This window comes from Onychomys torridus, chromosome 4, assembly GCF_903995425.1.
Source record: "Onychomys torridus chromosome 4, mOncTor1.1, whole genome shotgun sequence".
NCBI lineage: Eukaryota > Metazoa > Chordata > Mammalia > Rodentia > Cricetidae > Onychomys > Onychomys torridus.
This window is the reverse complement of record NC_050446.1, coordinates 115,343,469-115,368,723: the sequence shown is the minus strand read 5'-3', so window position 1 is coordinate 115,368,723 and position 25,255 is coordinate 115,343,469. Positions and strand designations below refer to the sequence as shown.

The 25,255-nt window shown below is 54.4% G+C and overlaps 1 protein-coding gene across 6 annotated transcripts in view; it reads right to left on the bottom strand.

Moving 5' to 3' along the window:
* Window positions 1-22,756, bottom strand: part of Sulf2 (sulfatase 2) — an 85,013-nt gene extending 62,257 nt beyond the window's left edge. Inside the window, exons 1-3 of one of the 6 annotated variants that reach the window (XM_036185687.1) lie at window positions 22,023-22,147; window positions 20,851-20,934; window positions 16-282 (exon numbers count right to left, since the gene is read on the bottom strand). In XM_036185687.1, the coding sequence (XP_036041580.1) occupies window positions 16-190 (175 nt within the window). In that variant the 5' untranslated portion in view covers window positions 191-282; window positions 20,851-20,934; window positions 22,023-22,147. Of the gene's footprint in view, window positions 1-15; window positions 283-20,850; window positions 20,935-21,807; window positions 21,900-22,022; window positions 22,537-22,580 lie in introns of those variants that run through there. The other 5 variants (XM_036185688.1, XM_036185684.1, XM_036185686.1 and 2 more) reach the window with 5 other exon arrangements.
* Window positions 22,757-25,255: the final 2,499 nt, after the last annotated feature.

Genomic DNA, 25,255 nt, shown 5'->3' with positions numbered 1-25,255 from the left:
AGTTCAGCCACTTACCCAGCTCCACGTCCTGGTCATCGGTGAGCACCAAGATGATGTTGGGCCGGATGTTCCTGCGGTCCCTCTGGAAGCGGCCTTTCAGGCGGGGATGGGACAGGAAAGCTGAGCTCCCGGCCAGCAGGGACAGGAGAGCGGTGGAGAGCAGCCACAGTGGCAGGCCAGGGGGTGCCATTGGCACGGCTTGCTGGTCCTTTGCTTCCTCCTGGATGCAGAGGCTGAGGTGGTGTCTTGTGGCTGGGGTTCCTTCCCCTCTCCCCTCAGGATCTGAAGGATGACAGGGATAGATGGGATTCAGTACTGGCATCACAGATGCTCCCACTGGGCTAGCATGCTGCCTCGCACAAGGAAGGGCCGGTGTGGGCCAGGACAGTCTCGCCCATGTTCTAAATCAGTGTGAATGCTGTGCGGCTAAGCTAGAGGAGTGTCTACAGTTGGCTCAGGGACAGATCAGCAGCAGAACTGTCCATAGGGACTCCCCTGGTGGGTAGTGAAGAACCTGTCACAGAAAGGAGCCTGGCTCTGGCCGACCTTCCTACTCAGGCACAGAAGGGGACAGGCCACCAGCACCTCTGCCTGGCACTTCCCTTCAGGTCCCAGCAGCAGGTGGCTTGGGTCACTGGGATGCTTGGGCTGTGTGGTCATAGGTTCCTGTATCAGACCCACCTCTCTGGGGCTGTCCCACAAACGGAGAAACCCCAGTTTCCCCATGGCAGAGCTAAGTACTCAACCCAACAGGGACAGGGCCGTGTGTGCAAGGGTGAAAGTGTCCCCCTCGGGCTGAACTTGCACAGGAAACGCAATGACTCCAGAAAGAGCTCCAGGAGAGGAGTTGGCACATCCCATCCCAGTCTCAAATCATCGTAACCTCAGGCAGACGGAGGTATCTCCGGCAAAGGTGGGTGAGGGAGATCAGAATGGCAGCCCCCCAGAGAGGCCTCAGCACCCACTCTGCTAAGGGGAAGAGAAGGGAAGACCTGAAGTCAGGACAATCACCACAGCTGTGACTTTGGAGGAGTCCATCCTGTTGACCATGGAGGTAGGGGAGGGGGACCCAGCTACCACCCCAGAGCCCTAGCCAGGGCCCTCAGTGGGACCTCTGGCCCTGCAGGGTTGCGCTGTCTACATCACCATCATCTCGCCTGCCTAGGGCTGCAAGAGCGCCCAGAGGTATTCCACGCTTCAGGGCAGCTGGAGGGAACTTCCTAAAATGGCAAGCAGATCCCCTGACTCAGCAGCGCCCTGAGTGTGGGGACAGCAACTCCGATGTAGGACCGGAAGTGGGGGAGGGGCACCTGCTTCTGGTCACGCCAGCTCCAGGCCCTGGCTGGTCTCAGCCCTGCGCGCAAATGTCCTCCTTCCATATCAATCCTTGCTCACCTCTCCCCCACCTCAACACTCTCCATCCTGCCGGCTTCCTTCTGTAGCCGGACGCGATGGGGTCATTTCTATCCCTTGACTCTTTGAGCCTTGCCTTTCGTGATCACTGTAAGAGCTTTGTCTTCGCCTGACAGGCTCCTTCTGCTCTGCCAAGTCTAGGCACTAACTAATGCCACCTCCTCAGACAGGCCCGCCCTGGCCCCCATTTTATCACCTGTTTGATTTCTGTCAATCAGTCATCACATCTCGAAATGATCTTATTTCCCGAACCCGTCCACACACATCCCGTCCCCGCCCCCCACAGGAGGGTCAGCCCCGTGAGGGCAGAGGTGGGGCTTTTGTTGGTTACACCTGGGTCCCCTGTACCTTGGGCAGTGTCTGGTGACTAGAGGAGCGGAGATTCTGAGAAACTGAATTCTGCAGAGTGGGGATGCCAGGCTCCAGAGGGCCATGCCACAGCCTGGGTCTACACAACTCAGAAGCCTAGGGCACCCACATGCTTCTCCAGACCCTTCGAAGTCCCCAAGGGGGAACCAGCCATGCTGGTTCTCTGGATGGGGCCCTCACTAGAGAGGCCCCGGGAGGGATCGGGGTGGGTGCTGCTCAGCCTTTCCATCTCTCCACAAGGAGCCATGCCTGCTTCCACCTCTGGGAGCAGCGGCCGGGAGCTTAGCTACTTTTCCTCTTCCTGGTCCTGGTGGAGCCTCCTGACCTCTCAGCAACTGTCTGTGGTCACCTCTCCCACTGTGCCTTGAGTACCTGGTTCCCACCCAGGTGCTTCCATAGGCTGACAGGGACAATGTCCCCTTGAGCATTTGCTTTCCCCCCTCCCAGGTGTCGGTGGCAGGGGTGGGGGGTGGAGAGGGGAGCAGGCCAGGACTGTGAGCAGCTCACACTACCTGCCCCAAGCCCTGAGCTGGTTGCAAAACAAGTGCCACAGAGAGCTGGGGAGAGTAACCCCACCCGGCCACTGAGGACACTGTATGAAGGGAAGCCTGGCATGGTCACTGAGGGTGGCACCCAAGAGGGCAGACACTGGCTACCTTGGCTCCCTGCCATGCTAAAACCCTCATCTGCCACCAGAGAAAACCAATGCAGTGGCCTCTCTGAGCCACCCTAAGTGACAGTTAAGAGCACAGACTAGTCTAGTCACTTAGCACTGCTGTGCCTCAGTTTCCCTATCAGACAACTGGGAGTGAGAGAAGAAGCAGGTCACCCAGAGGCAGAAGCAGAGCGTTCACACTGCAGTGTGAGCCCACTCCAGGCAGTGATCGTCACCCTGCAGGGTTTCCCCAGCCCTTCCATGACCCCTGTGACATGGGCTCTCCTCTTCTCCCCCAACAACAATCAAGAAGACAGACTCACTGTCCCCACAGGCACCCAGAGAAGACAGCAGAGGACACCTGAACCTTGCCCTCTGACTGCCTGGTGCCCCACCTCACCCCCAAACCATCACCCCACAACTTCTTCCATCCAATGCCACGGTCCCCATTCCTGTCCAACTAGTTCTAGCTCATCCACTGCCAGTTTTCTGTTGTTTTGGAGACAGGGTCTCAGTATGACCTTGAACTTGCCATGCAGCTGAGAATGACCTTGAACTCTCAAAGTTCCTAACTCAGCTTCCTGAGTGCTGGGCAGGGATCAAACTCAGGGTGTGCATGCACTACACAAGCTCAAAACTGGGCTGGCCCCCAATCCATGACGTCTTCAAACAGCCTCATTTTAAAAAGACAAATACAAGACAGGTGAGGTGGCGCGTGCCTATCATCCCAGCACTCAGGAGGCTGAGGCAGGAGGATCACAGCTTGGGGCCTGTGTGAACCACAGTTTCTACCATCACATAAACACACAAGGACACATTTCTGAAATGGAAACCCCTTTCTCCAAGCATGACTGAAACAGCCATCCCTTCCCTGTGGAGTGGCTCACGTGGAGCTAAGAAAGCTGGCACCAGGGCCCCTCGAACACTCTGTTCTCCTGGGTGAGGATACCAGCTGGTGCCGCAAGAAGCCAACACACTCCGCCACCCCGTCTGGAGGGAACAGGAGACCGCACTCGAACAGAAGAGGGCTCCTCGTCGTGGTGCTGGCTCCTGAACTACTACTGCCTTGGAGGTACACTGAAAGTTCCAGAAATACACCTGCGTGCTTCTACAGCTACCTGGTCACCAGGAAGTGAGACCGTCCCCAGGGAATTCCCATAGGTTGCCTGCCTCCAGTGGCAGCTCTCCAGCCAGGACTCACGTGAGCAAACACCCCTGAGATTTCCCGCTTGTAATGAATGCCTGGGGCACCTCCACTCTGAGCAGGTCACAGCTGCCAGCCCCTCTACCGTGCGCAACTGCCCAGTGACGTCATACCCACGCTACGGATGAGGAAAGGAAAACACAGAAAGCAAAAATCACTTTCCCCAGACTGCAGGTTCGGGACAGACAAGTGTTCAAACCCAGGCTGGACTTGGTCAGCGTGATGGAACCTCCTGGAAGCAGGTTTATAAGCGGGGTCCTAAGAGACTCCCAACCTTAGTATCTTCTGCCCGAAGGGTGGGCAGGTATCCTCCCAGGGCATTTTAAAGCTATCAGTGTGGTGGGGGGGTGGAGGCAGATGTCATCCACTGGGCTCCAGTCCCAGGCCTGGCTTGCATGCTGGTCTCAAGGAGCCCTTCCTCCCTCCGGATGGAGTCTTGAGTTCCGCAACCCAGAGCTGTGGCATGAGAGGGACTAATTATCTAACAGCCGAGCCATCTGTGGGTCGATTTTTGATGAATCTCCCCACCCCCACCCTGATGGCTTCTCCTGGCCCGGTGCCAGCTCTCTCTGGACACAGAAGAAATCAATTAACAATGATACAAGAGATTCTTGCCTCCCCCTTCTTGGTAAGGAGATTCAACACAGTGGCACAGAACGCCTCTGAATCCCGCTCTGTCTCAGAGATCCCTCCTGTCATGGTGCACACTGTCTCATCCATCAGCTCATGCCAACCCCGCCCAGCCCTTTCTTTCTTCCCTGGGTCTTCTCGCCGTCCTTGGCAAAGGCTCCCCAGCCTAGCTAAATATCTCTGGAGGCACCTAGGGTCTCAAGGGAGTGGAGACACCACGACACTTCCAGATCCACATGTCATTCTTCATGGGAGCAGATCTCAGTGTGGCTGCAGGCCCCTGGCCCACAGGGGACAGCTACAGAGAGTCCCCAAGGCTCACTCAGGAGACCTAGAGAGGTCTAGATGGGCTGTTTTCCTCTGTGGGTCTCCAAGTCCCACAAGAAAGGTAGAGACACACAGGAAGGACCACGCCGCTGACAGGGTGGGAGAGGACTGGTTGGAGTGGGGGAGGGACCAGTCTGGGAGGACACGCCCCCAGGAAGTAGAAGAAAGAAGAGTGGGGTGCACAGAGACGCAGCCGTGAGCAGAGCCCTGCCACAGACCTGGGACCTCCTGGATATGAAGTCAGTGTTCAGCGGCAGGGGAGTCTCACCAAGACAGTGACACAGTGTCTCAGTGGGTTCTATTCCTTGCTTTTCTCACCAAGCAGCCAGAATTCCGATAAACAAAACCCAGAGCCTACACTTTCTGAAAAGCCTTCAAGGGCTCTACCCCACCCAGGTAAAACCCTAAAGTCCCCAAAGGCCACCAAGCCCCTACACAATCTGACCTTTGCCCCTGCCGTTCTTTCTATCTTTTCTCCCTCCTACCCCAGGCTCCAGCCTCTGTGCATGCCTGCCCTGTCTGCACCCCAGGACCTTTGCACTGGCTGTTCATTCAGGCATCTTCCCGGCCCCTTCCTTCCTTCCTCCTGCTCTTTGCTCGCATTCCTCCTTCACATACTGAAATCGAAGCACTGGCCACTTCAGCCACCAGCCAATCTCCCTACAGAATGTCACCTCCCTGAAGGCACAGATCTGTCAATCACAGTCATCCAGAAGTGCTCATGTTTCCTGACGTAGCACAGAATGTTCTCCCACTGGTTTCCTGGTAACAGCCCTCCACTGTGCCCAGGGGCCACTGTGGCTCAGTGTGGCTGTGCAGCAAGGGCTGTTGACCTGGGTGGAGCCAGTGAGCATCTCCTCTCTGGCTCCAGTGACTGGCCCAGAAGTGGTCATGTGATATGGACTGACCAATGAGAGAGTGGGAGCCTGCAGAAGCCCTGCTCTGATGGTGTGTGTGTGTGTGTGTGTGTGTGTGTGTGTGTGTGTGTGTGTGGTGTGTTTTTGGTGATAATGGGTGGGACTGACAAGGTGTACCTTGTAGTCAGTCAAGGCTAGTCAGGGCTGTCTTTCAGAAGGGAGTGTACCCCCCCCACACACACACAGCACAGTAACCCCTGAAAGAAAATCACCGGGCAACAAGAGTTACTCCTGGTGCTTGCCAGGACTCTGTACAGTCCTAGGCACCCATCCCATCTTAACTCAGCCACACACACAACAGCAGGGTTGAGAGGCCCGGCCTAGGAAGCTGAGGTGGGAGGGCTTCGAGACTCTGCCATGAGTCACACAGCTTGCAACCACATACACTCCCTGACCCCCTAGGGGTTCCTCAGAACAGATCACCACAGAGGGTTCAGGGCTGTCTGGCTTTGGGTGAGCTTGGTCAAGGGGACACAGGAGGGGGCGGGGTGGGAAGAGAAGGGGAGGGTGCCTCGAGCCACAGCTCTGTCCACAGGTGTCTTCTTCTTTTATGAGGGAAAAACAAGCCATGCACCCAGACATCCTGACCCCAAGCCCCACTCCTGTGACCCCCGCCCCCACTCATTCAGAATCCAAGAACAATACCCAGCAATTTGGTTCAGTGAATAGGAAGAACCCAGAGAAACTGCTGGTAGGGGCAATCAGGGAAGGCTGCCTGGAAGAGGCAGGGGGGGGGGAAGAGTCAAGTTTGAGATGCTCAATAGGTACAAAGGCCAGAGAAGCCCTGGAGCTCAGGGAGAGTGGGAAGGAACAGCAGAGGGTGTGGCCTCAGGCACATGAGGAACATATGGCCAGGTAGGTGCCTAGCTGGAGGCACATGCTGAGTCCTCTACCCCAGCATCTCCCTGCTTCCTGGGTGCAGGTTCCCTCCAGGGCTCTCTGGAGCTTCCAGGACTTATGGGGCAGTTTCCCATGTCCCCTTCTTGGGTCCAGAACCTTGGCACCCTGGTGCCTTCTGAGATTCCAGCTGGAAACAGGACAGGGGCAAAAGGACCCTTCTGAGGAGTCGGGGTTTGAGGCCCCTACTCCCCACCCCCGTCTTCAGCCAAGGCTCAGTATATGGACAGGTAACTCAGGGGTGAAGAAAACAGGGCAAAGTAGGCCAGAAGATCCAGCGGGATGACAGCCAGGCGCAAAACCATCGAGGCCACAGAACATTCGGGAAGGCTTGTGTGCCAGGCACAGTTCTCGGTACTGTGACCTACAGGGAAACAAAGTCCCTGTCCTCATGCCATGGACATTCTAATGAGCTGGTGAGTCTCCAGGAGGGCGAAAAGAGCAATGGACAGGATGGGATGGTGTCGAGACCATGGTCCCAGCTGGCGCTCAGAGAGAGGTTAGAAGCAACACGTGCAAAGTCCCGGGGAGCAGTGTCCAGATCGTCTACATGCCAAAGAAGCGGATGGCCGACAGGCCTCGGGACCTCAGCACTCACAGACCTGCACATCTGCTGTGTGCCAGGACCATTCCCTGCCCAATGAAAACAACTGCACCCCAAATCTCTGCTCCCGCCGAGCAGAGGACGGTTGGCAAGCAGGGCAGTCCACACTGGTGGGAGGAGGCAGCAGGGAGCACAGAGTGCAGTGGACTGTGATCCAGAACTGGCTGCCCGGCTTGAACCAGCTCTGCTGCCCACTGGGTGGTATGTAGTTTCTTATGGCCTCAGTGTCTTCATCTCTAAAGTGGGAGAAACAAGTGCATTCACTATACAGAGCTGAGAGGATGGAATGGCTAACGGCCTTTAGAAGTAGATCGGTATACAGCAAGCGCCCAATCAATGTTGGCAAGTCTCATCTGCTGGCTTCGGGCCACCCAGCAACAGCACCCAATTTTCATTTGAACATCATTTCCTTCCTGCATTTGGTCCATAATGTTTAGGCCCAGCCACAGAGGTCTAAGGTTAGACCATGCGATTAAGACCTGGGCCAAGTAACGCTTTTCAATTTCCCTGCCTCCATGATTCGCTAGTCAGAATGCAGGCACTTTGGGGTCTACAAAAACAGGGGGATCCTCTCACCATCTTAATACCTGCCACGTGAAGAAGGAAGCTACCACAGGAAGAGGCCAGTTCTGGGAAGTGGTATGAACTCGGCCACATTAGAAGCTTGGTTCCGGCCAAGGCTGAAGGAAGAAGGCTGGCTTCCAGGTCTTTCAGGGTCAATAGATTCCCCTCTCCTTCAGCTGTGAGCTGCTTTCTCTTTTTTTAAGGCCAGCTTCCTCCCAACGGTTCTGGACATGAGTCAAATTCACTTATTTTCAGAGACTCACAAAGAATGGCTGCTCTCTGCTCTGTTGGTGGTCATGGCTGGCAAGGCTCCAAAGCTGTGCCTGGGTTATGTGCTAGCTGCTGAGCAAGCCTGCATGTGGCCAGTGTCTGGCCTGGTGGGTTCTGGGTGGGGCCAAGTGAGGGCTCCACAGCCGGTATCTAGCAACCGGGGGAGCTGCCTGTGCCCTTCCACGGCTCTGCACTCCAGCATTCTCTTGACGTGTGTGATGTGGCTGGCCTGCTCTCAGGGCAGAGGACATGAATCGTGCCTCTCCACGGAAGAGTCTAGAGGTCACAGTATAGATGAACACTATAGAGAAGGCTCTGTGGTCCTTCTCAAAAACACATAACATAAGGGCCCGCAGGCCACACCTCAGTGTCCCTCTCTTACAGAGAGAGCTGCCTGTCATGGGTATAAAATGCCCATCCCATAGGTTCCCCAGAGCCTCAGGAAGTCTGGGTGATCAGGATACCCCCAGCTCTCTCTCTTTTGTATGACCCAGTAGGGTGAAAGCATGATGCCAGGGTCCAGAGGGCAGGAAAGGCTGACATCAGGTGTGAGTTACCCTGACAACCTGTTTACTCCGTGTTTCTAAGGGTAAAGTCTTACTCAAAGTCACCAAGTAGCCAACGGTAACCCTGATCTTTCTGACCATCCTGTTCCCACCTCCTGGGTGCTAGGGTTACAGACATGCGCACCACACTCTGTATGTGCGGTGCTGGGGATGGACCCCAGGGCTCTGTGCATGTCGGACAGGGCTCCACCAACCAAGCTGCATCCCCAGACCTTGCTTCTAGTTTTCAGAGGGAGAGAGATCTCACTGTGTTTCCCTGTCTGGCCTGAAATTCCCTATATAGACCAGGCAGTGACCTGCCTGCCTCTGTCACAGGTATGCCTCGATGACAGGCTGTCTTTCCGGGCTCTCCCAACACACCTTCCTAGTGACATCTGGGAAAGATGGAACTATCTTTCCTATCTGAAGGTCAAGAAAACATCAATTTCTTTCCACGGCTTTGGTTTTAAACTCCCTCTCCTCTATAAGAGACAAGACAACCTCCCACAGGGTGGGATGTGACCCTGGGGTGGGGGATGCCTTGCAAAACGAGTCCAGGTATTATCCTGTCAACTTTGGACATTTGTACGCAGTGGCCTTTGTCTATAGTTGGGGACGTGGGCACAGATGCCCCATGGGCAACATGGAAACTGGAGTCAAAGCCTAGGGGCTGGAAAGATGGCTCTGTGGTTTAGAGCATATACTACTCTTCCAGAGGACCTGAGTTCGGTTCCCAGCACCTATATTGAGCTGCTCATAAGGGCTCTTATGCTTTAGGCCTCTGCAGGTACTACATTCACATACACAACCCCTACACACATACACATAGTTAAAAGTTAAATAAATATATAAAAAGAACAAAGGACCTAGATTTAGGAGATGGGGCACAGGGAAAAGCCAGTTGGTTCTAAACCCACAGACAATGAGGCCCCTCTGCAGCTCAGCTGGGGAGCTTCGAGTGAATCTTCAAGGCCATTGGTTCTTTCTTAAACACCTATATGTATGTGTTAGCCACCGTGCATGGGTGCTGCAGGGGATATGAGGCGGGGCTGGTGTTCTGGGGAGGTTGAACCAGTGGAGAGGAATTTCAGATTCTCCCGAGAGCTCTGAAGGAAGCTGTCAGGGTGATGCTGGAGAGTCAATCAGAGGAGGCCTCTGGGAGGAGGTGCCATTGAGCTGAGACTCGAAGGTGTCAAGAAGCTGGTTATAGCTGAAAGGTCGTCTCCCTCCTTCCCTTCCTCCATGTTGCTGGGGATTAATTAACCCTCGGGCCTTGGGTGTCCCAGGTGTTGCTCACAAAATACCTCCTAAGCAAAGAAAAGGCACGTGAAAGAGCTGGTGGGACGGCTCAGTGGCAAAGACACTGAGTACAAAAGCTGGTTAACCTGGTGTGGTTAACCAGGTTCTGATCCTGGAACCCGTATGGAGGTAAGAGACCCAGCTCCACAAAGTTGTCACCTGACTTCGGCACACACCCTGTGGTTCCCGTTCCCCCAGCTGCACCAAACACAGGAATGCTAATAAAGGCAAAGGTCTCGTGATTGGATTAGCACAAAAAAACTTGCGCGGCAGAAGCGTGCAGGAGAGTGGCTGGCACAGCTGAGAGTGGACACCGCTGTAACCTAGCCCGTGCCCGTGGCGGCCACGCCTGCTGTCCTTCCTGGGTGTTTCGGGGAACTAGAATCAGATAGGACATTCCCACCTCTGTTCTTTGTTCTTGCCTCTCAGCTGAGGACAAAAGCTTCCTTGGCAGGAGTTACAGTTATTTCTGAAAAAGGCCTGGAGCCAAAAGCAATAAAGCCCAAGAACAGAGTCGTTATTCACGCCTAATTGCGGGCTGGCGTTCAGTGGGACTGACCGTCCCAGCCTCTCGCCCCATCTCTCAGCCCCACACTTCCCCTGCCCCGTGCATGCCCCCCACACAGCACAGGGGTCTCTGGCCGTGGATGCTGCTATGGTCTTCAGGAAGACCATCCAGGAGCAGTAGGGTGTTCTGACTGCTGGGATTAATAGCCCAGTCATTTCTTTCTTCCTGCCTGACGCCTGGCTGAGCATCCCATCCTGAGCCAATATAAACAGCCCAATGCTTCTGGTCATTCCAGAGGCTGGGACACACAGGTGGGACAGCCGCCTGAAGTCCCTTTGACCAAATGGCCAGTTAGCGGTGGGATGGATAGTGTGGGCCCCACGTCCTGCCCGGTGTGCCTCGTGGGCTAACGGCTATCTGAGAGGAGGCTGTCGGTCCCAGGAGCTGGGGCAGCTGCTCATGGACTGTGAGGCACCAACTGGGGTGTCCGCAAGTAGGTCCATTCTGGGACTGGAAGAAAGACAGGGGAGCATCCCAGGTCCAAAGAAGGCCCGGGGGACTGGGGCGTGTCTAGCAACCAGGGTGCTGGGAGGGCCCACGACCACCATCTTCATTTTCCAGACAAGAACACTGAGGTGCAGCAGGATGAGGGGAGGGGACTTTGTGCTATATGGAGAGGGGCTTCCGGACCCCATCGGTACCTCAGTTAGAGGCCCTGGGAACAAGAAAAGTTGCTGTGGACCTGTTGGCCTTAAAAAAAAAAAAAAAAATCCCATCCTTTGAGACAGAGCTGCTCCACCTTGGCAAGGGCCACGAAGACTTCTCTCTCTTTTTTCTGTATGAGAAGCATCTGCTCCCCTTCCTTCTTTGGAAAACAGTACCCCAATTTTCTTTAGAGGATATACTCCCCGGGCCAAGGGTGGCCCTGTGGCCAGGGCCAGCCAATGAGACTCTTCCTGAGCTCAGGCCTCCCAGATAGTGCTTAGGGCAAGGGCCCCCCAGGGGTGAGTGGTCCTCCTGAATTCCCCCTCTCCAGAAGGCTAGCAACTCCTGCTTATAGAGTCCCCCAGAGACTTCCAGACCGTGTCCTGCCCTCTCCTACAAAACCCTGAGACTTCCAGTGCCCTCTGATGAATCTGGTTTCTGAGGCAGGCACTGGGGCGGGTGAACTGTTACTTCCGCAGACTCTGCCCAGCAGTCACACCCTTGTACAGTCTCCACCCTAGGAAACAGTGTGGCTCTTCACCCTGTTCTGACCTAGAGAAAATGGCCAATGTGATGCAGGACCAGTGTAAGGCTTAGGACTCCAAAGCTCTCCTTTCTGCACCTTCTGAAGCCAGACTTTGCAGAGAACGCCACGCCATGAGGCTGCCCAGGCCACACAGACATGTGGGATTCAGTCTGGCTGAGGAACGCCTGCCTATGACCAGCACTAGGTGTGGGCCAGCTGGGCATAGCCAGTTTGGACTTCCCAGCTGGGGTCACCCAAAGCAGACCACTGGCAACCCATAGCACCCCAGAACACAAGAGAGCTGCTACCACGTCCACCCGAATGCTGTGAAGTCCAGCAATGGAGATGGGAAGATGATCAAGCTCAGTGAACTACCTGTGCAGCTGCTGTCCATATAGTGCCTCAGTTTCCCCCCTTACTAGAGAGACCATCAACTTCCTGCTTCTAAAGATTTGTGGGATGACAAAGTGTCAAGCAATAAGTAGAGGGCAGATTTAATTAAATTAATATTTTTTTTAGAGTCGGTCTCATGTAGCCCAGACTAAGTTTTGAGCTTGATAAGTAGCCAAGGATGACCTTGAACTCCTGATCCTATTGCCTCCACATACTGGGTGCCAGGATTACAGGTGTGTGCTACCCGCTAGGTGTAAGATTTTAATACCACTACAAACACACTTGTGTGTTGACCCTGGAAGTGTGCTGCAGCAGGGTCTAACATCTGTGTGGGCCTTGTAATTGGGAGGAATGGGTCTGACATGGGGCCACGGCTCCTGGTCCCCCCTCAAGCTTTGTTTCCGGTGGGTGTGAGAACCAAGGCCGGCTCCACTGGGAAAACCAACCAGACAGGGCAAGAACATCGGCAGCTGGACTCAGTCACAGCCTCAGCCTAGGCTCAAGAGGCACTCAGGTGGCCTGAGAGGGCCATACTGTCCCCCAGCCCTCAAGTTTCAGGAGAAGCTGAAAACACTAACTTTAAAAATATGCATGTAATTCTAGCACTTGCAGGAAGATTCTGAGTCCTGGGTCAGCCTGGGCTACATAGCAAGACTTTGTCATGCCCCACCTCCACTCTGCAACAATCTATTAACTGATTTTTCAAAAAGGTTCAAAGTGACACACGGATGAAGAAAATAAATGCCAAAGTGTCCATGAGCCAAACACAGGCCCTGATAGGCAGCCTGGGATGCCCCCCCAACCCACCCCCTTCTTGTACTTTTAGACAGGGCCGGGAACTCTCAGTCCCCTTTCTGCTGGGTCTGCAGGCACAAGCCCCATACATGAAGCACGATACTGCTCCAGTCCTGAAACATCCTGGGTCCACAGGAGCCCAGCCAGAGCTCATCCTGGGATGGGCTTAGATGCTAGGAGGGGAGGTAATGTGACCTTGACAGTCACACCACCTGCCTTAAAGGTGAATTTTCACTTCCCAGCAGCCCAAGAATGACCAGCTCTTATGTGGGACCTACTGTCCCTGCTGGGCATCAGGGAATAGCCGCTTTTCCACCAGCTACCGTGGGCAAGTCCAACCAGCTCCACCTCAAGCTTGCTCTCTGCCAGTGACAAACAGGTTTGGACTTCCAGACCAGGAGCAGTCACCTTGCAGCAAGGACAAAGGCTGCATTCCTTTCAGCCATGACCCACAGGTCTCCTTCCTGGGCACTCTCAGGGCTGGTCCTAGCTCTAACAAGTGCTAACTACTAGGCTTACTTTTAGCTGGGGGCAGACCAAAGAACAAATAAGTTCAGAGAATTCCAGAGGAAATACGATCATCCTAGAGTGACATCACAGCTGAGACCAGAAGAGCCAGAAGTTACGAAGGAAAAACGGCTCACAGCGAATGTCAAGGCCCTAGGGTTGGAGACAGCTTCCAGCATCTGAGAACAGAGAGGTGGCCAGTGTATGGGGATGCGGGGAGGCAGGTAACAAGCTTCAAGAGGCTTAGAGGTAAGTGGGACGGAGGCAGACAGGATAGGGTGGACCGAGCTAGGATTTTATTTTATTACAGGAATGACAGGCCCTGGCATAGACTGCTTTCAGGATACATGCCACCTCCAGGAGCCTCTTTGGGACTTGGCAGAAGGCAGCACACCTGAGCCTTCTCTCCTGCTCTTGTGGTTCTCAATGGTACAGAACATGGCATTTCCTGGGCTGCTGCTAAGCACCTTGAGGCCTGGCCTGTGATTCCAACAGTGCTTGCTTAACCATCAGGGTGTGGCCGAGGCCCTGGGAGATTCTGGGTCCTCTGGAGACAGTGAGGACCTCCCTTTCCCAACCATCTGCCTGTGCTCACGGTGACAGGTACCACAGGCCCTGGAAGAGGCAGGGTGGGGCTTGAGCAGACATGGCAGAGAGGAGCAGTAAGTCCGATGATGCCTTTCTTGCGGAACCCACTGAACTGTGCTCACCTGTCACAGGGAGACAAATGACCTTCCCTAGAGACAGTGCCCCAAAGACACAGCCAACCTTACTCCAAAAGCTGAGGAAGGATTCTCAGAGAAGAGCAGGAATAGGCAGCAATCACTGGAAGCCAGCTTTTCTGTCCCAAGGCTGCCGTGCCCAGGCCTTGATCTAGGTCCCCACAGCTACTTGGGGAACAGGCTGCTACAACTGTTGCATTTTCCAGGGGAGGCAACAGAGATGCAGTGAGGCAGAGTGACTGGCCCATCTGCATACAGCTCTTGAGAGGCCCAGCTGGGCAAGGCATTCTGATTAGAGCTGCTGTCTTTCATTGACACTATGACCACTTGGGATGTTCCAGCTCATCCTGGGGAAGAGCCAATGATCCCAGGACCAACTATAGAACACGTGGCCCTGTCTGGCAAAGGCTGGACTTGTCTTGCTGGCTTCACTGTCACAGCAGGGTGGTGTGGGAAGAGGGGCTACAGGCATCTTTGGGGTAGATGCCTTTGGCTCGAAGACCCCCTCCAAATCAGCATTGCTGTAAGCCCATGTTCACAGGGCAGGGGGGAGGGGGCGGAGGGGGGCTCCCATTGTCCAAGAGGGCACCTGGGGAATGTGTGAGGACATCTGAGTCACCACACGTCTGACTAGAGTGCTGACGAGGTGCAGGACTGTTGGGCTGTTTATGACACACACCGAGGAAGAGCCACTCATTTTAACACAACTTTAAGGGGAGGGTATTTTGATTTTGGGGGGGGGTAGAATCTCATGTATCATGGACTTGGCCTTGAACCCCCTATGTATGATCCTCCTGCCTCAGCTTTTGGAGTGCTGGGATTACAAGCGTGCACCGAGAGACCCAAGTTCCAGTATAATTTCCTAACTTCTGCTGGACAGTGTTGCAGATAAAAAGCCGCTGGTGCTGAGCGGTGGTGGCGCACGCCTTTAAACTCAGCACTCAGGAGGCAGAGGCAGGCAGATCTCTGTGAGTTCGAGGCCAGCCTGGGCTACAGAGCGAGTTCTAGGAAAGCCAAGGCTATACAGAGAAACCCTGTCTCAAAAAACCAAAAAGGGGGAGGGGGGGAGAAGAAAAGAAAAGAAGCCACTGGCAGCTTCCAGAGCCAAGACGCGAACTGTTGCCCACAAACAAGATCACTTCTGCATGCTTTTAACCCTACACCCAAATAAGCCAAGGAAAGACCAAAATCGATTTCACTTGGGAAATTTGGCTAACTGTCCATCATTTTGTAAAGTTTCATTGTTTTATGGGTATGTGGCTATGTGTGACATAGTTGTCTCCTTTAATCTTACTTTTTGGGACGGGGCCTCTCGTGGAACCTGAGCTCAACAATTTGGCTAGACTAGCTGGCCAGCAAGCTTCAGGGATCCTCCTGATTCTGCTTCCCCAGTTGTAACCTGCCCCGGTGTCCCACCCGGGTGTCCCAGCTCTGGTGTCCCGCCCAGGTGCTGGGCTGCATGTGTTCACTGGGTTAATAATAAGCCACCCTGCCTTTGTTTTTCCTTTCCCTTGTAATCAGGGTATTTCACTGATGACTGTGTAGATACGTTATCTGTGAATTCCTTCCAGATAACCCTAGCCTCAAAGCACTTGCTAGAAACAGAAGTTGTTTGATCTGCTGGTTTGGGAAGCATTGAGCTAAGACCATCAGCAGAGTCCCACTTATCTACCCTTCGAGGTGGTTTAGGATCCAGTACAGCAGGCTGGGAGGGGCCGAAGAGACACGGAGCCAGGCCTGCTTCAGGGTGTTTTCAGAAGGATTTTGCTCTTTGGGGGAAAAAAAAAGAGAAAGAAGTTCTGTCCTATATCCCTACTTTGAAAGGAGATTTGATGATTGGAGCTGTGGCAGCCACACTGAAACCAAGAGACAAGAAGGTGAAAGACCTGCTAAGGCCAGAGAGATGGTGGACAGCACGATCCTGGGATTTTGATAACATCATTACAAAGATATTATCAAAAAGACAAGACTTGGACTCTCCCCTACTTGTAACGTTTTGTTATGTGAGAAACAGAAACTTCAATTGCCCAGAACGCTAAGCCAGGAATTCCATTTTACTGTAAGTAAAGCATCGTGAGCCACGTTCGAATGATTAGACTCTGAGCTATCATAACGGTCTTGGTCAGCTTCCCTGTCCTCCAAAACATCCAACTTAGTGGCTGACCTTCAGAAGTCTGCAGACAGCATGGGTCTCCAGAGTGGCGATAGGCAGTGTTCACCAAGCACAGACTCCTGAATTTCCCTAGGCTATCTGCTCAGACCCCCAGCTCTCTGGCTCCTAAGGTAGGTCAGACTCCTGCTGGGGTCTGGGCCATGAGCCAACAAGAAGAGCTGTCAGCAACACACTTTCCAGCCACATCTGGCGTCCACCTGGCCAAACACATCTTATGTCCCTGCTTGAGGTCCCCAGTGTATGGCCTCAGCCTTCCCTTCCCCCTGGCCCCACAGACCGCTTAGCTTAAGGATTCTAGTCTGGAATGGAGGGCTGTCTCCAGTGGGCCCCAGTGTATAAAGCAGGGGGCCATGTTTTTTCATAACATGGAGCTATGAGTCTGGGGCCCCTGCCACTGAGCCCATGTGCGTTTTGCAATCCTCTTGAGACTGGAGACTTGGAAGGCTGGCCCTATAGCTGCGCTATTCAGGAGGCATTGTGCCACCTGCCAGGGTGGAGATGCCCCACCATGCCAGGCAATTCCCAGAAGGCCTCTGCCAATCACCCAGCAGTGAGGAATTAGTCATGTGAAGCTCAGCCAGCGCTTTTTAGCTCTCTCAGGAATGTCAGAGGGGAGCCAGTGGGGTGTCCAGAAATGTTCATCAAATAGGTGTGTGACAGCCCCTGGGGACAGGGGACCACACCAGGGAATAAAATAGGAGTTCTCCCTTGTAAGCCTGTCTAGCCACACAGCTTAAAATAACTGGAAAGCACAATGGCTTCCAAATTCAGGCCACCAACCTCAGCAGACTACAGTCCCGCACGTCCAAGACTTGAGACGTGTGCAGGAACCTGGAGAGGCAGCTGGCTCAGTCCTCCCTAACTTCCCTTCCTGTCCCCTCCTCACACTGCTTAGGAACCACCGTGTCCCAGGCCACCTGGTCACTGCACTAGGGTCACCACACACTCAGCACTGAGGTCACTCTTTGCGGTGGGGCCCTCTTGAGCAGGGGAAGATGCTGAGAAGCACCCACTAGATGTCACGTTGGAGACTCACAACCGTCTCCACCAATTACTGTATGTTCCCTGGCCAGCAAGAGCACCCTTTTTTGAGAACCAATGGCTCTTCCCTATTCTGGACCCTGGACCCACTCAAGTCCTGCTGGCTCCACACCCCAAATCTCTCTCCACTGCACCAACCCAAACCATCAGCATGGTTCTGTCCTGTGGCCACTCTCGGTTCCCCCATAAGTGCGGATGGCCCTGGGCCTTGTGTCCCCACTGCTTACAATCAAGCCTGCTGCTTATGTCAGCCAAAGCTTTTTGAAACACAGGTTGGCTCCTATCTGAAAACTTCCTATGGTTTTCCATGTCATTTAAAATAAAATCTGAATGTCATACTTTCACCCTCCCCTCCACAACTCCCTCATGACTCCCTACTCCGCTGGGTGTCCGTGTCCTCTCAGCCTGAGGGCCTTTGCACAGGCTGTCCCTACCACCTCACCTTAGCTCTTCCAAGGCTAGCCTCTTCCTACACTTCAGGCCACACGGCTCAGAGGTCTCCTCTTTAGGAAGGCCTCTCTGGACCATCTGCCTGAAGTTGCCTCACTGTGCTCCATACTTGTGAGACTGCCTTGGATTTCATTGCTGCTTTTTGGAGCCTGTTGTGAACGGCCTTGACAGTGGCCTTGTTCACTGCTTGCTCTTGGGGCCTCCCCTCTTGCAGGCCTGGGTTCTCTTGCTGGGCTAGGTCTTCAGGCAGCACCCAGCTCTTGTCAGGTGCTTACTAGTGACAGGAGTTTATCTGACCTGTGGTACTGGGACCCATGAGGTACTGAGATCCATGAGGTACTGGGACCCATGAGGTATTGAGCCCCATGAGGTACTGGACCTGTGGTACTGGGACTCTTAAGCTACTGGGAACCATGGGCTACTTAAGCCCTTGTGGTACTGGGCCCTGTGTGGTAGTGGAATCATGTAGTAATAGGACCTGTACAATACCAAGAAGGTTGTCACGTTCAAGGAAAGGGTGCATTTGGACACCTCTATATCCCTGTTCTCATCCAGAGCACTCCACGTACACTGCTACCCCCACAGGCCGACAAGGCCCTCTTCCCAGGCTTTTGCCGACTTGAATGTATGCAGGGTGTCCTGCTCCCTCCCTAGGACTTTACATTTTTTAAACAAACACTTCAAGATGATTTTCACGGAGTAGGGCCAGGCAAGCTCAGCCCCCAGAAAGCCCTGGATCAAAGCCAGGCTGCAGCTGTCTCCACTGAAGCCGCTGAACTAGGTTTCCAAGCACCCTGTGGAAAGGGAAGGGTGGTAATGTCCCTGTGGTTCTCACCTCAGCCAGGATGTTGACAGACAGGCTGCTCTGACCATGACTGCCCATACAGGTGGCTCCTGGCTTCCCAAATGGCCAGATTTCCCTTTTCCAGGGGACCCCCAGTTTGTGAGATCCAGCAGCCACCTCCCCCCACCCCTCTCCATGCAGACTGTGGTCTGAGGCACAGGTAACTTGTAACTTACTTTCTCAGCCAGTGCACACGTTAATGGTCTCATGGGAGGGTATCTGGGGGCCCAGGGGACTGTCGCTGCAGAAGCTTGCTTCTACTGGGCTATGACTACAGAGGTGAAAGGACAGCCCCTCAGTGGCATCATCCGGGCATCTCCAGTATGATGACAGCCAAGGTTCACCTGAGACAGATGCTAAGCACTTGGTGTTGATGATCTCACTCTGGTCCACAGACTCAGGGAAGGAAGGGTGTGAGGACTTACTCTCATCCCTTGTTGGATAAGAACATGGAGACACAGAACGATTGAGTCACACGCCCCCATGCCATTGCTGGGCAGGTGGCCAGACAGACTGGCTGTCTTAAACACCCAGCCTGGGGCTGCCAGAGACAGCAGTTTTAGTGCTGAAGAAGGCACAGAGTGGGGCAGAGGGCAGAGCAGAGATGGAAGAATGGCGTCTATGGTAAATGCTGAGCCCCAATTCAGCAGTGCCTGATGCCAGTGCTGCTTTAGGATTTGGGGGCCTGTGAGAGGCATCAGACATTTTTCTTTTGCCTTCAAGTGATTTCAGAGCCCCTTTTCAATGGCTTGCAAGAGAAAAGGTCCTGATTGCAGCCCTTCTAAGAAAACACCCCTAGCCCGAATTTCAACTGCAACTGCACTCAGCAGCCGCCAGCCGATGTGGGTGATATGGTTCTGGCTTCCCGCCCATGAACTGCAGGGTCTGTAACCCCAGCGCCCAACTGCAGCCAGCCACTGCCTCTTCCCCTCTAGGCTCCAAGTGAGGTCTAGTTCCCTAGCAACCGCCCCAATTAGGCAATCACGCCATTTATCAGGATGCCAATTAATTATAATGATCTTAATGATCTCCCAATTAGATAGCGCCTTGAAGCCGGCTGGATCATGGGCATCTGCCGGAGTCCCCACTAGGCCAGTCCCTGGGGCTGGCCATAGCCTGACTGTCCTGGCCTGCGGGTCACCATGGAGGGTCAGACCCACTTGCTGACACACAGAGCCCAGACTGAAACCAAGTGCCTGGGACCCCCTCTGAGGCCACTCCGCCAGCAGCCACAAGAGGGTCTCACTCCTACAGTGTCCTACCTCTTCCCCTGTGTGGCTGAAGAACTAAAAATCCTCATCTCAGCATGCTTTTCATTGGCCACATTTTCGAGAACCTTTGCATCTAGATCAGGAGAGGGAGAACAATGGGGAAGAAGAGAGGGCAAAAGAACCACCTAAGGAAAATCACAACAACAACACAGACCGGGACACCTCCCTACTGCCACTTCCAAAACGTTGGAGATTCTTAGAGAAAAGAAAGGATTCGGAGGGGTTTCTAACTGCTTTACTGTTTTACTGGTCAGGTCTTTGTTGCCCCCTGCATTTAGAAAATAACTAAGCCCCTAGTGGTTCAAAGTGGACCTGGAGCCTGAGGAATGTACCACTGAGCACCACATTCACGCCACAGTTCTCGGAGGATTATGTGTGGACACGTGACATATGGCTGAGGGCGTACAACACTTCCTGTCTGCTATCTTTGGGGTGAAGGGGGAACTTCTTTGAACTGGTCAGAAAGGCAGGAAGGGCCTCAGGTCTTCAGAGAGGGCAGAGTCTAAGAGAGGATAATGGCTGAGTGATAATCTCCCGCTGACCCAGGGGCCAGAAGCCACCAAGGCCAGACACAGGAGAGAGACTCAGTTCCACAGTCAAAAGGCATTTTGAACATCCAGTGTGAAATTGCACCTGGGATGGGGTCCTTGAATGATGCCCGAGTGGGCCAGGGGGCACAGAGGCACACAAGGGCACACAGACTGCACATGGGTGCACTTAGCTCCTTCTTCTGGCCAGCCTTGTCTCAGCAAACCTACTTACCCTTCCACCCTTAATTCTGAAAACCTAACATGCTATTAAGGTTTCAGAAAAAGCCATAAATTCAAATTAAAAAAAAAAAAAACCCTCAAGAGGGTTACACAAAGTCCAAAGCCACACTGCCTCTCGGCCAGGGCAGGGACGGCGGGTCCAGAATGCCATCAGCCAAGCCAACACCATCATCAACAAACTGCTGATTTCAACACTAAACCAAGTAGAAACAGGTTGTTTTGATTTCCCTGAGGACTAGCCAGTCTGGGTGGAGCATCTTAGGGGCAGGGGTCTTCAGGGAGCTCCCAACCCCTTTTAATCAATGGTTATATCTTAGTTGATCCCCTTTGGGCAAGGAGCTGGACCCTGTCAGGGTCACCACAAACTGCAAGATGAACAATTCCAGAGAGAGAGAAAAAAATCCAGGGTGTCCCTAGGGAGAGCCGGTGTCACCTGCTCTCTGTCACTCACCTCCAGAGTAGCTTGGGGGTATACCGTGGGAAAGAGGCAGGGACAGATGGAGAGGGCAGCCGTCCCCACAGACACAGCAAATATCTAGAATCAAACGTAAGCTGAATGTAATTACTTGGTTAATTAAATATTGACTTTTAACTCAAAAAGTGATTAAAACAAGCTGCAGGAGAGCCAGTCCTGAAGGGGTGGGGCCGCTCAGAACTTTCAGGAAGTGGGGAGAGGTGGGGGGGTCACCATAACCACACTCTGTGCAGACCATTCCTACTGTGTGGGGAGACAGGCTTTCAGGGACCCCGCCAGACAGTGGCCACCAAGGAGACCGCGGGTTTGCCCACTTTGAGTCTCCTCTCGCCACCAGCCGCCCTCGTAGGGACTAACACTGCCATCCACGCTTCCCTGGGTAACACTCCGTGCCTGGCACGCTCAAAGCTCCATAAATGCTTGTCGAATGAATGAATGAACTACTCTAAATGAACTCGCAGTCCCCGCTGCAGCGTCCCCTTCGGGCTTCCGGAGCTCGAGGCGGACGCAGGTCTGCGGGGCGATGGGTCTGACCTGGCGCGGGAGAAGTTTTTCGATTTCATTTGTCCTCGGTTCTGCGAGCTCCTAGTCCCTGCTTGCTCCGGTCCTGCCCAGACAAGCTGCACGTGGCCTGGCATCTAACTGGCCTTCTGGGTCTAAACCCCAAGGGGTCAACCCGGCCATGCTCCTGTAGCCCTCGGGTCCAGGCGCCCTACCCTGGGGACCACCAGGGCGCGGCGAGAAGTCCTCCCCCAGCTGCCCAGCTTCACAGACGGGGTCAAACCGGTCAGCCCCCTGTGGCCAGCCGGCGCCGAAGCCTCCCGGTGCCACCCGCCCCGGAGCCGGGCGGCGGGGACCTGGTGGGCTCACCTGAGCCGTGCTCGCCCTGAAATCCGCGATCCGGGCCCGACCCGGGTCCCGCGCCCTACTCACCGCGCGGCTCCCGCGGCCTCACCGCGCCTCTGCCGCAGCCGGGCCGGGCCGCGGGGCGTAGGGGACTCCGCGCTGCCGCTGCTCCAGTCGCCGCCGCCGCCGCAACCCGGCTTCTGCTCCGCCCCGCCCGCCCCGGGTTCCGCGCGCGCCAGGACCCGAGACCCGGCCGCCTCCCGCCCCGCCGGGGACCCTGCGACCCAGCCATCGCGCCTCACCTCCGGCTCCGCGGTCGCCCCGCGCCCCGGCCCGAAGTCCCAGCGGCTCCCGGCCTGCTGCCTGCCGAGCCGGTGGCCGGCCGCGCTCCCGCCGCCGAGCGCGCACCCTCGCGGGCCCCGGGCGCACTCACCCGCACCCGCTCCCGCTCGCCCTGGGCGCGGAGTTGAAGCCGCTGTGCGCTGAGCAGCGAGCTGCCAGCGAGCCGGGGCCGCGCGTGCGTGTGTGCGCGCGTGTGTGCCACTCGGACCGGGGGCGCATCTCTTTAGTCCACCAGACACTGGCGCGAAGTCGCGAGGGCCATGGATCAGGCCCCGGGGCTGGCGCGCAGAGAATCCAGCTTCTTTCCGCTTTCTCGTCCTCCTCCCTCCTAGCCGTGAGGAGCCAAGTGTTCCCTGAGGCGTACGACAGCCCGGGCCCCGGCGCTGCCCCTCGTAATGACACGTTAATAAATGTTTTCTTTTATCCGCTTTTACAGGGGCTCGCCCGGGTTTGCAAACACCCGGCTGCCTTTGCTGAAAGCCCAGCGCTCGTCTCTAAACACACACGCACACACTTGCCATTGGAGACGCCGGCTCGGGCTGATCCCCAAGCTAGATCGCGGGAGGAACTGCCCACGCGCCCGGGACCTTCCCACGCGCCTCCGAAGCTCTCTGAGAAATTAACTTGAGCTCAAGCGAAAGCAGAAGCGTTGCCCAGACATGGACCGGGAGTGGGAAAGAAAGGAGAGGCAGGCTCCCTTGGTAAAGGGAAAACTCAACTCCAGGTGGTGCTGTCTGCGCGGTTTCTGCTGTCCCCCCCCCCCCCCCCAGCCACCAGATGCCTGAGGGGCACTGGCTGCCTGGGGTGGGTGAAGAGAGGCCACAGAGCCCACCAGAGCTGAAGAAAGTAAAGCTGATGAGCTGGGGGGAACCGACCCTGCGGGGGAGCAGCGCTGGCCTCGAGTGGAAACGTAACCCTGAAAATCCTCCGTGGTGTTCTATCCATTTATAGACACTGAAACCAAGACACAGAGCAGTTCCAAGTTATTGGCCCAAGGTCAGACAGTTACAAGCAATGGATCAGGATCTGAACCCAAGAAGCCGAGCTCGGGCGTTGTATCTGAAACCCCAGGCTGTACTTATTTTCCAAATCCTCCGTTCCCTGGTGGGATTTTTCTGGTTTCCTGATGGATAGTGTTGTCAAGTTTAATAAGTAAAAATAACAGGGCACCCATGGAGATTAGAAAAAAAAACCTTTGCTGTTTATCTAAAGTTCAAATGGATTGTTTTGACTGGGTTGAGGGCTCTAGACTCCTCTTTGTACTAACCCTGAACTTGCTTTTCCAAGCCAGGGGCAGGTCCCACGTTTGGCCAGTCAGTTGTACAGTTGTGGCTGGATACAGAATGTCAGAGTATTCGCTTTCATGAACTAAAAAAATTGACACCCCCATTTCTTCCAGCCTCATTGCTGTATAAGAAGGGTCCTGTTCTCTGGAGCACTGTTCAGTGGATGCGAGTGTCAGGAAGGGCCATGTTCCCCCAGCACTGTTCAGAGGATGCACATGTCAGGCCACTCCTATAACTGAGAGCTTCTGAGAACTGGCACTACAAAGTGTGGTGATGCATGCCTGCTATCCCAGCGCTGGGAAGCCTGAGGCAGGAGGATCAGAAATTCAAGGTCACCTTTTTCTACTAGTGAGTCTGAGACCAGCTGGAGATCCAGGACACCCATTTTTAAAAAAAACAAACAAGAAGAAAAAGTCTTAGAAAACAAAATAAATGATAAATAAATAAATAATAAGCAAGCAAACAGGTAGCAAAGCAGGTGTAATCAGTTTTGACATCATGTCTTTGTACAGTCAACTGAAACAGTATTATTGGGGCTCACAACTGTGACCCCAGCACTAGGAAGGCTGAGGCAGGAGGATTGCCCACAGTCAAACCATGCTATGTAGTGAGACTGTCTCAGAGGCACTCAAAACAACAACAGACAAGTATAAGTGAGATCTTTTTGTATTCTTTTCTTTCTCTGTAACATGTAATTTTATATTTACAACACTGCTCGCTCTGGGCCCCATGTGCTTTGGGTTCCTCCTCCCAGGAAGCACCTTTCCAGCAGGTTCTGTGGCCATCTGAAGAGCATTTGCACCTGGTCATCCCATTTTCATCCCCAAACTTTGGAGAACGTGGATGCTCAGCGAGGTTAGGGTCTTGACCCCAGCCCACTTGTGGATGGGCAGGTGACTTTCAGCTCCCTGTCCCCTTCCACCCCACTGCAGCGGCTGTGCCTGGCTTTGAACCAGGTACCTCACTGCAGCAGTGGTTTTCTAGCCAGACCCCAGTGTCCCATCAGGGCAGGAAAGGGAGTATGTGTGTGTGTGTGTGGGGGGGGGGTCAGGGCTGAACCCTGCGTCCTATTTGCTGTGAGGTTCTGGAGAATGTTCTAGAAGTTGGGGATTTATACCACAAAACAGTTCAAGAACCACAGTATGACCACTCCCTTGCCCTTCCTCCAGACAGTGGTTCTCTCTGCACATGGGTGTGTCCACCAGAAATTCCAGGAAAGAAGGAGGCTTGAAGTCACCCAGTTGGGACTGGGCACTGGAGGAAGATGATATCACATGATTTCTCTTATGCTTTCTTTCTGCTGTTGCAATAGAAAGATCAAACCCAGTGATGGCAACATCAGCACCTGACCCCTGCTCATTCTTTACTGAGGAGAGGACAGAGTTTAAGGACAAGCCTGTATGCATGGCACTCTCATCAGCTAAGATACCCAGAGGGGTCTGCAAAGTCTCTCCAGGCACGTGTCTTCCCCTAATTCTTAGTGAACTCCTAACCCTGTTGGTCTGGGCCTCAGCCTGTGGCCCAGGCTCCTTCCAGGTGGCTGAGGACTTTTGGCGCCACTCAAGAATTTCTGTGTCTGTCTGAAGACGTGAGGGGCTTCAGTGTCAGATGTCCCCCAGCCTGGGGAGTCATGTTCTCTTCCAGGATTCGACTCTGGCCAGGGTGAGCTAAACAGAGTCCTCAAGACCTTCAGGGTTTCCTGAGTCTCCAGTCCTTGCCTTTCTAAGCATGTGGTCTAAGGCCAGTTTTCTATTGTGTTCCCTGTGCCCCTGATGACATTCATCACTACAAATGCCGCAGCTGGACAACTGTGGAGCCTTGTAAGCTCCTCAGGCTGCCCGCACTCCATTGTTGGCTTACCTTTGACCAACTTTGTTCTGATGCGCCAAGCCTGGCTTTTCCCCTGT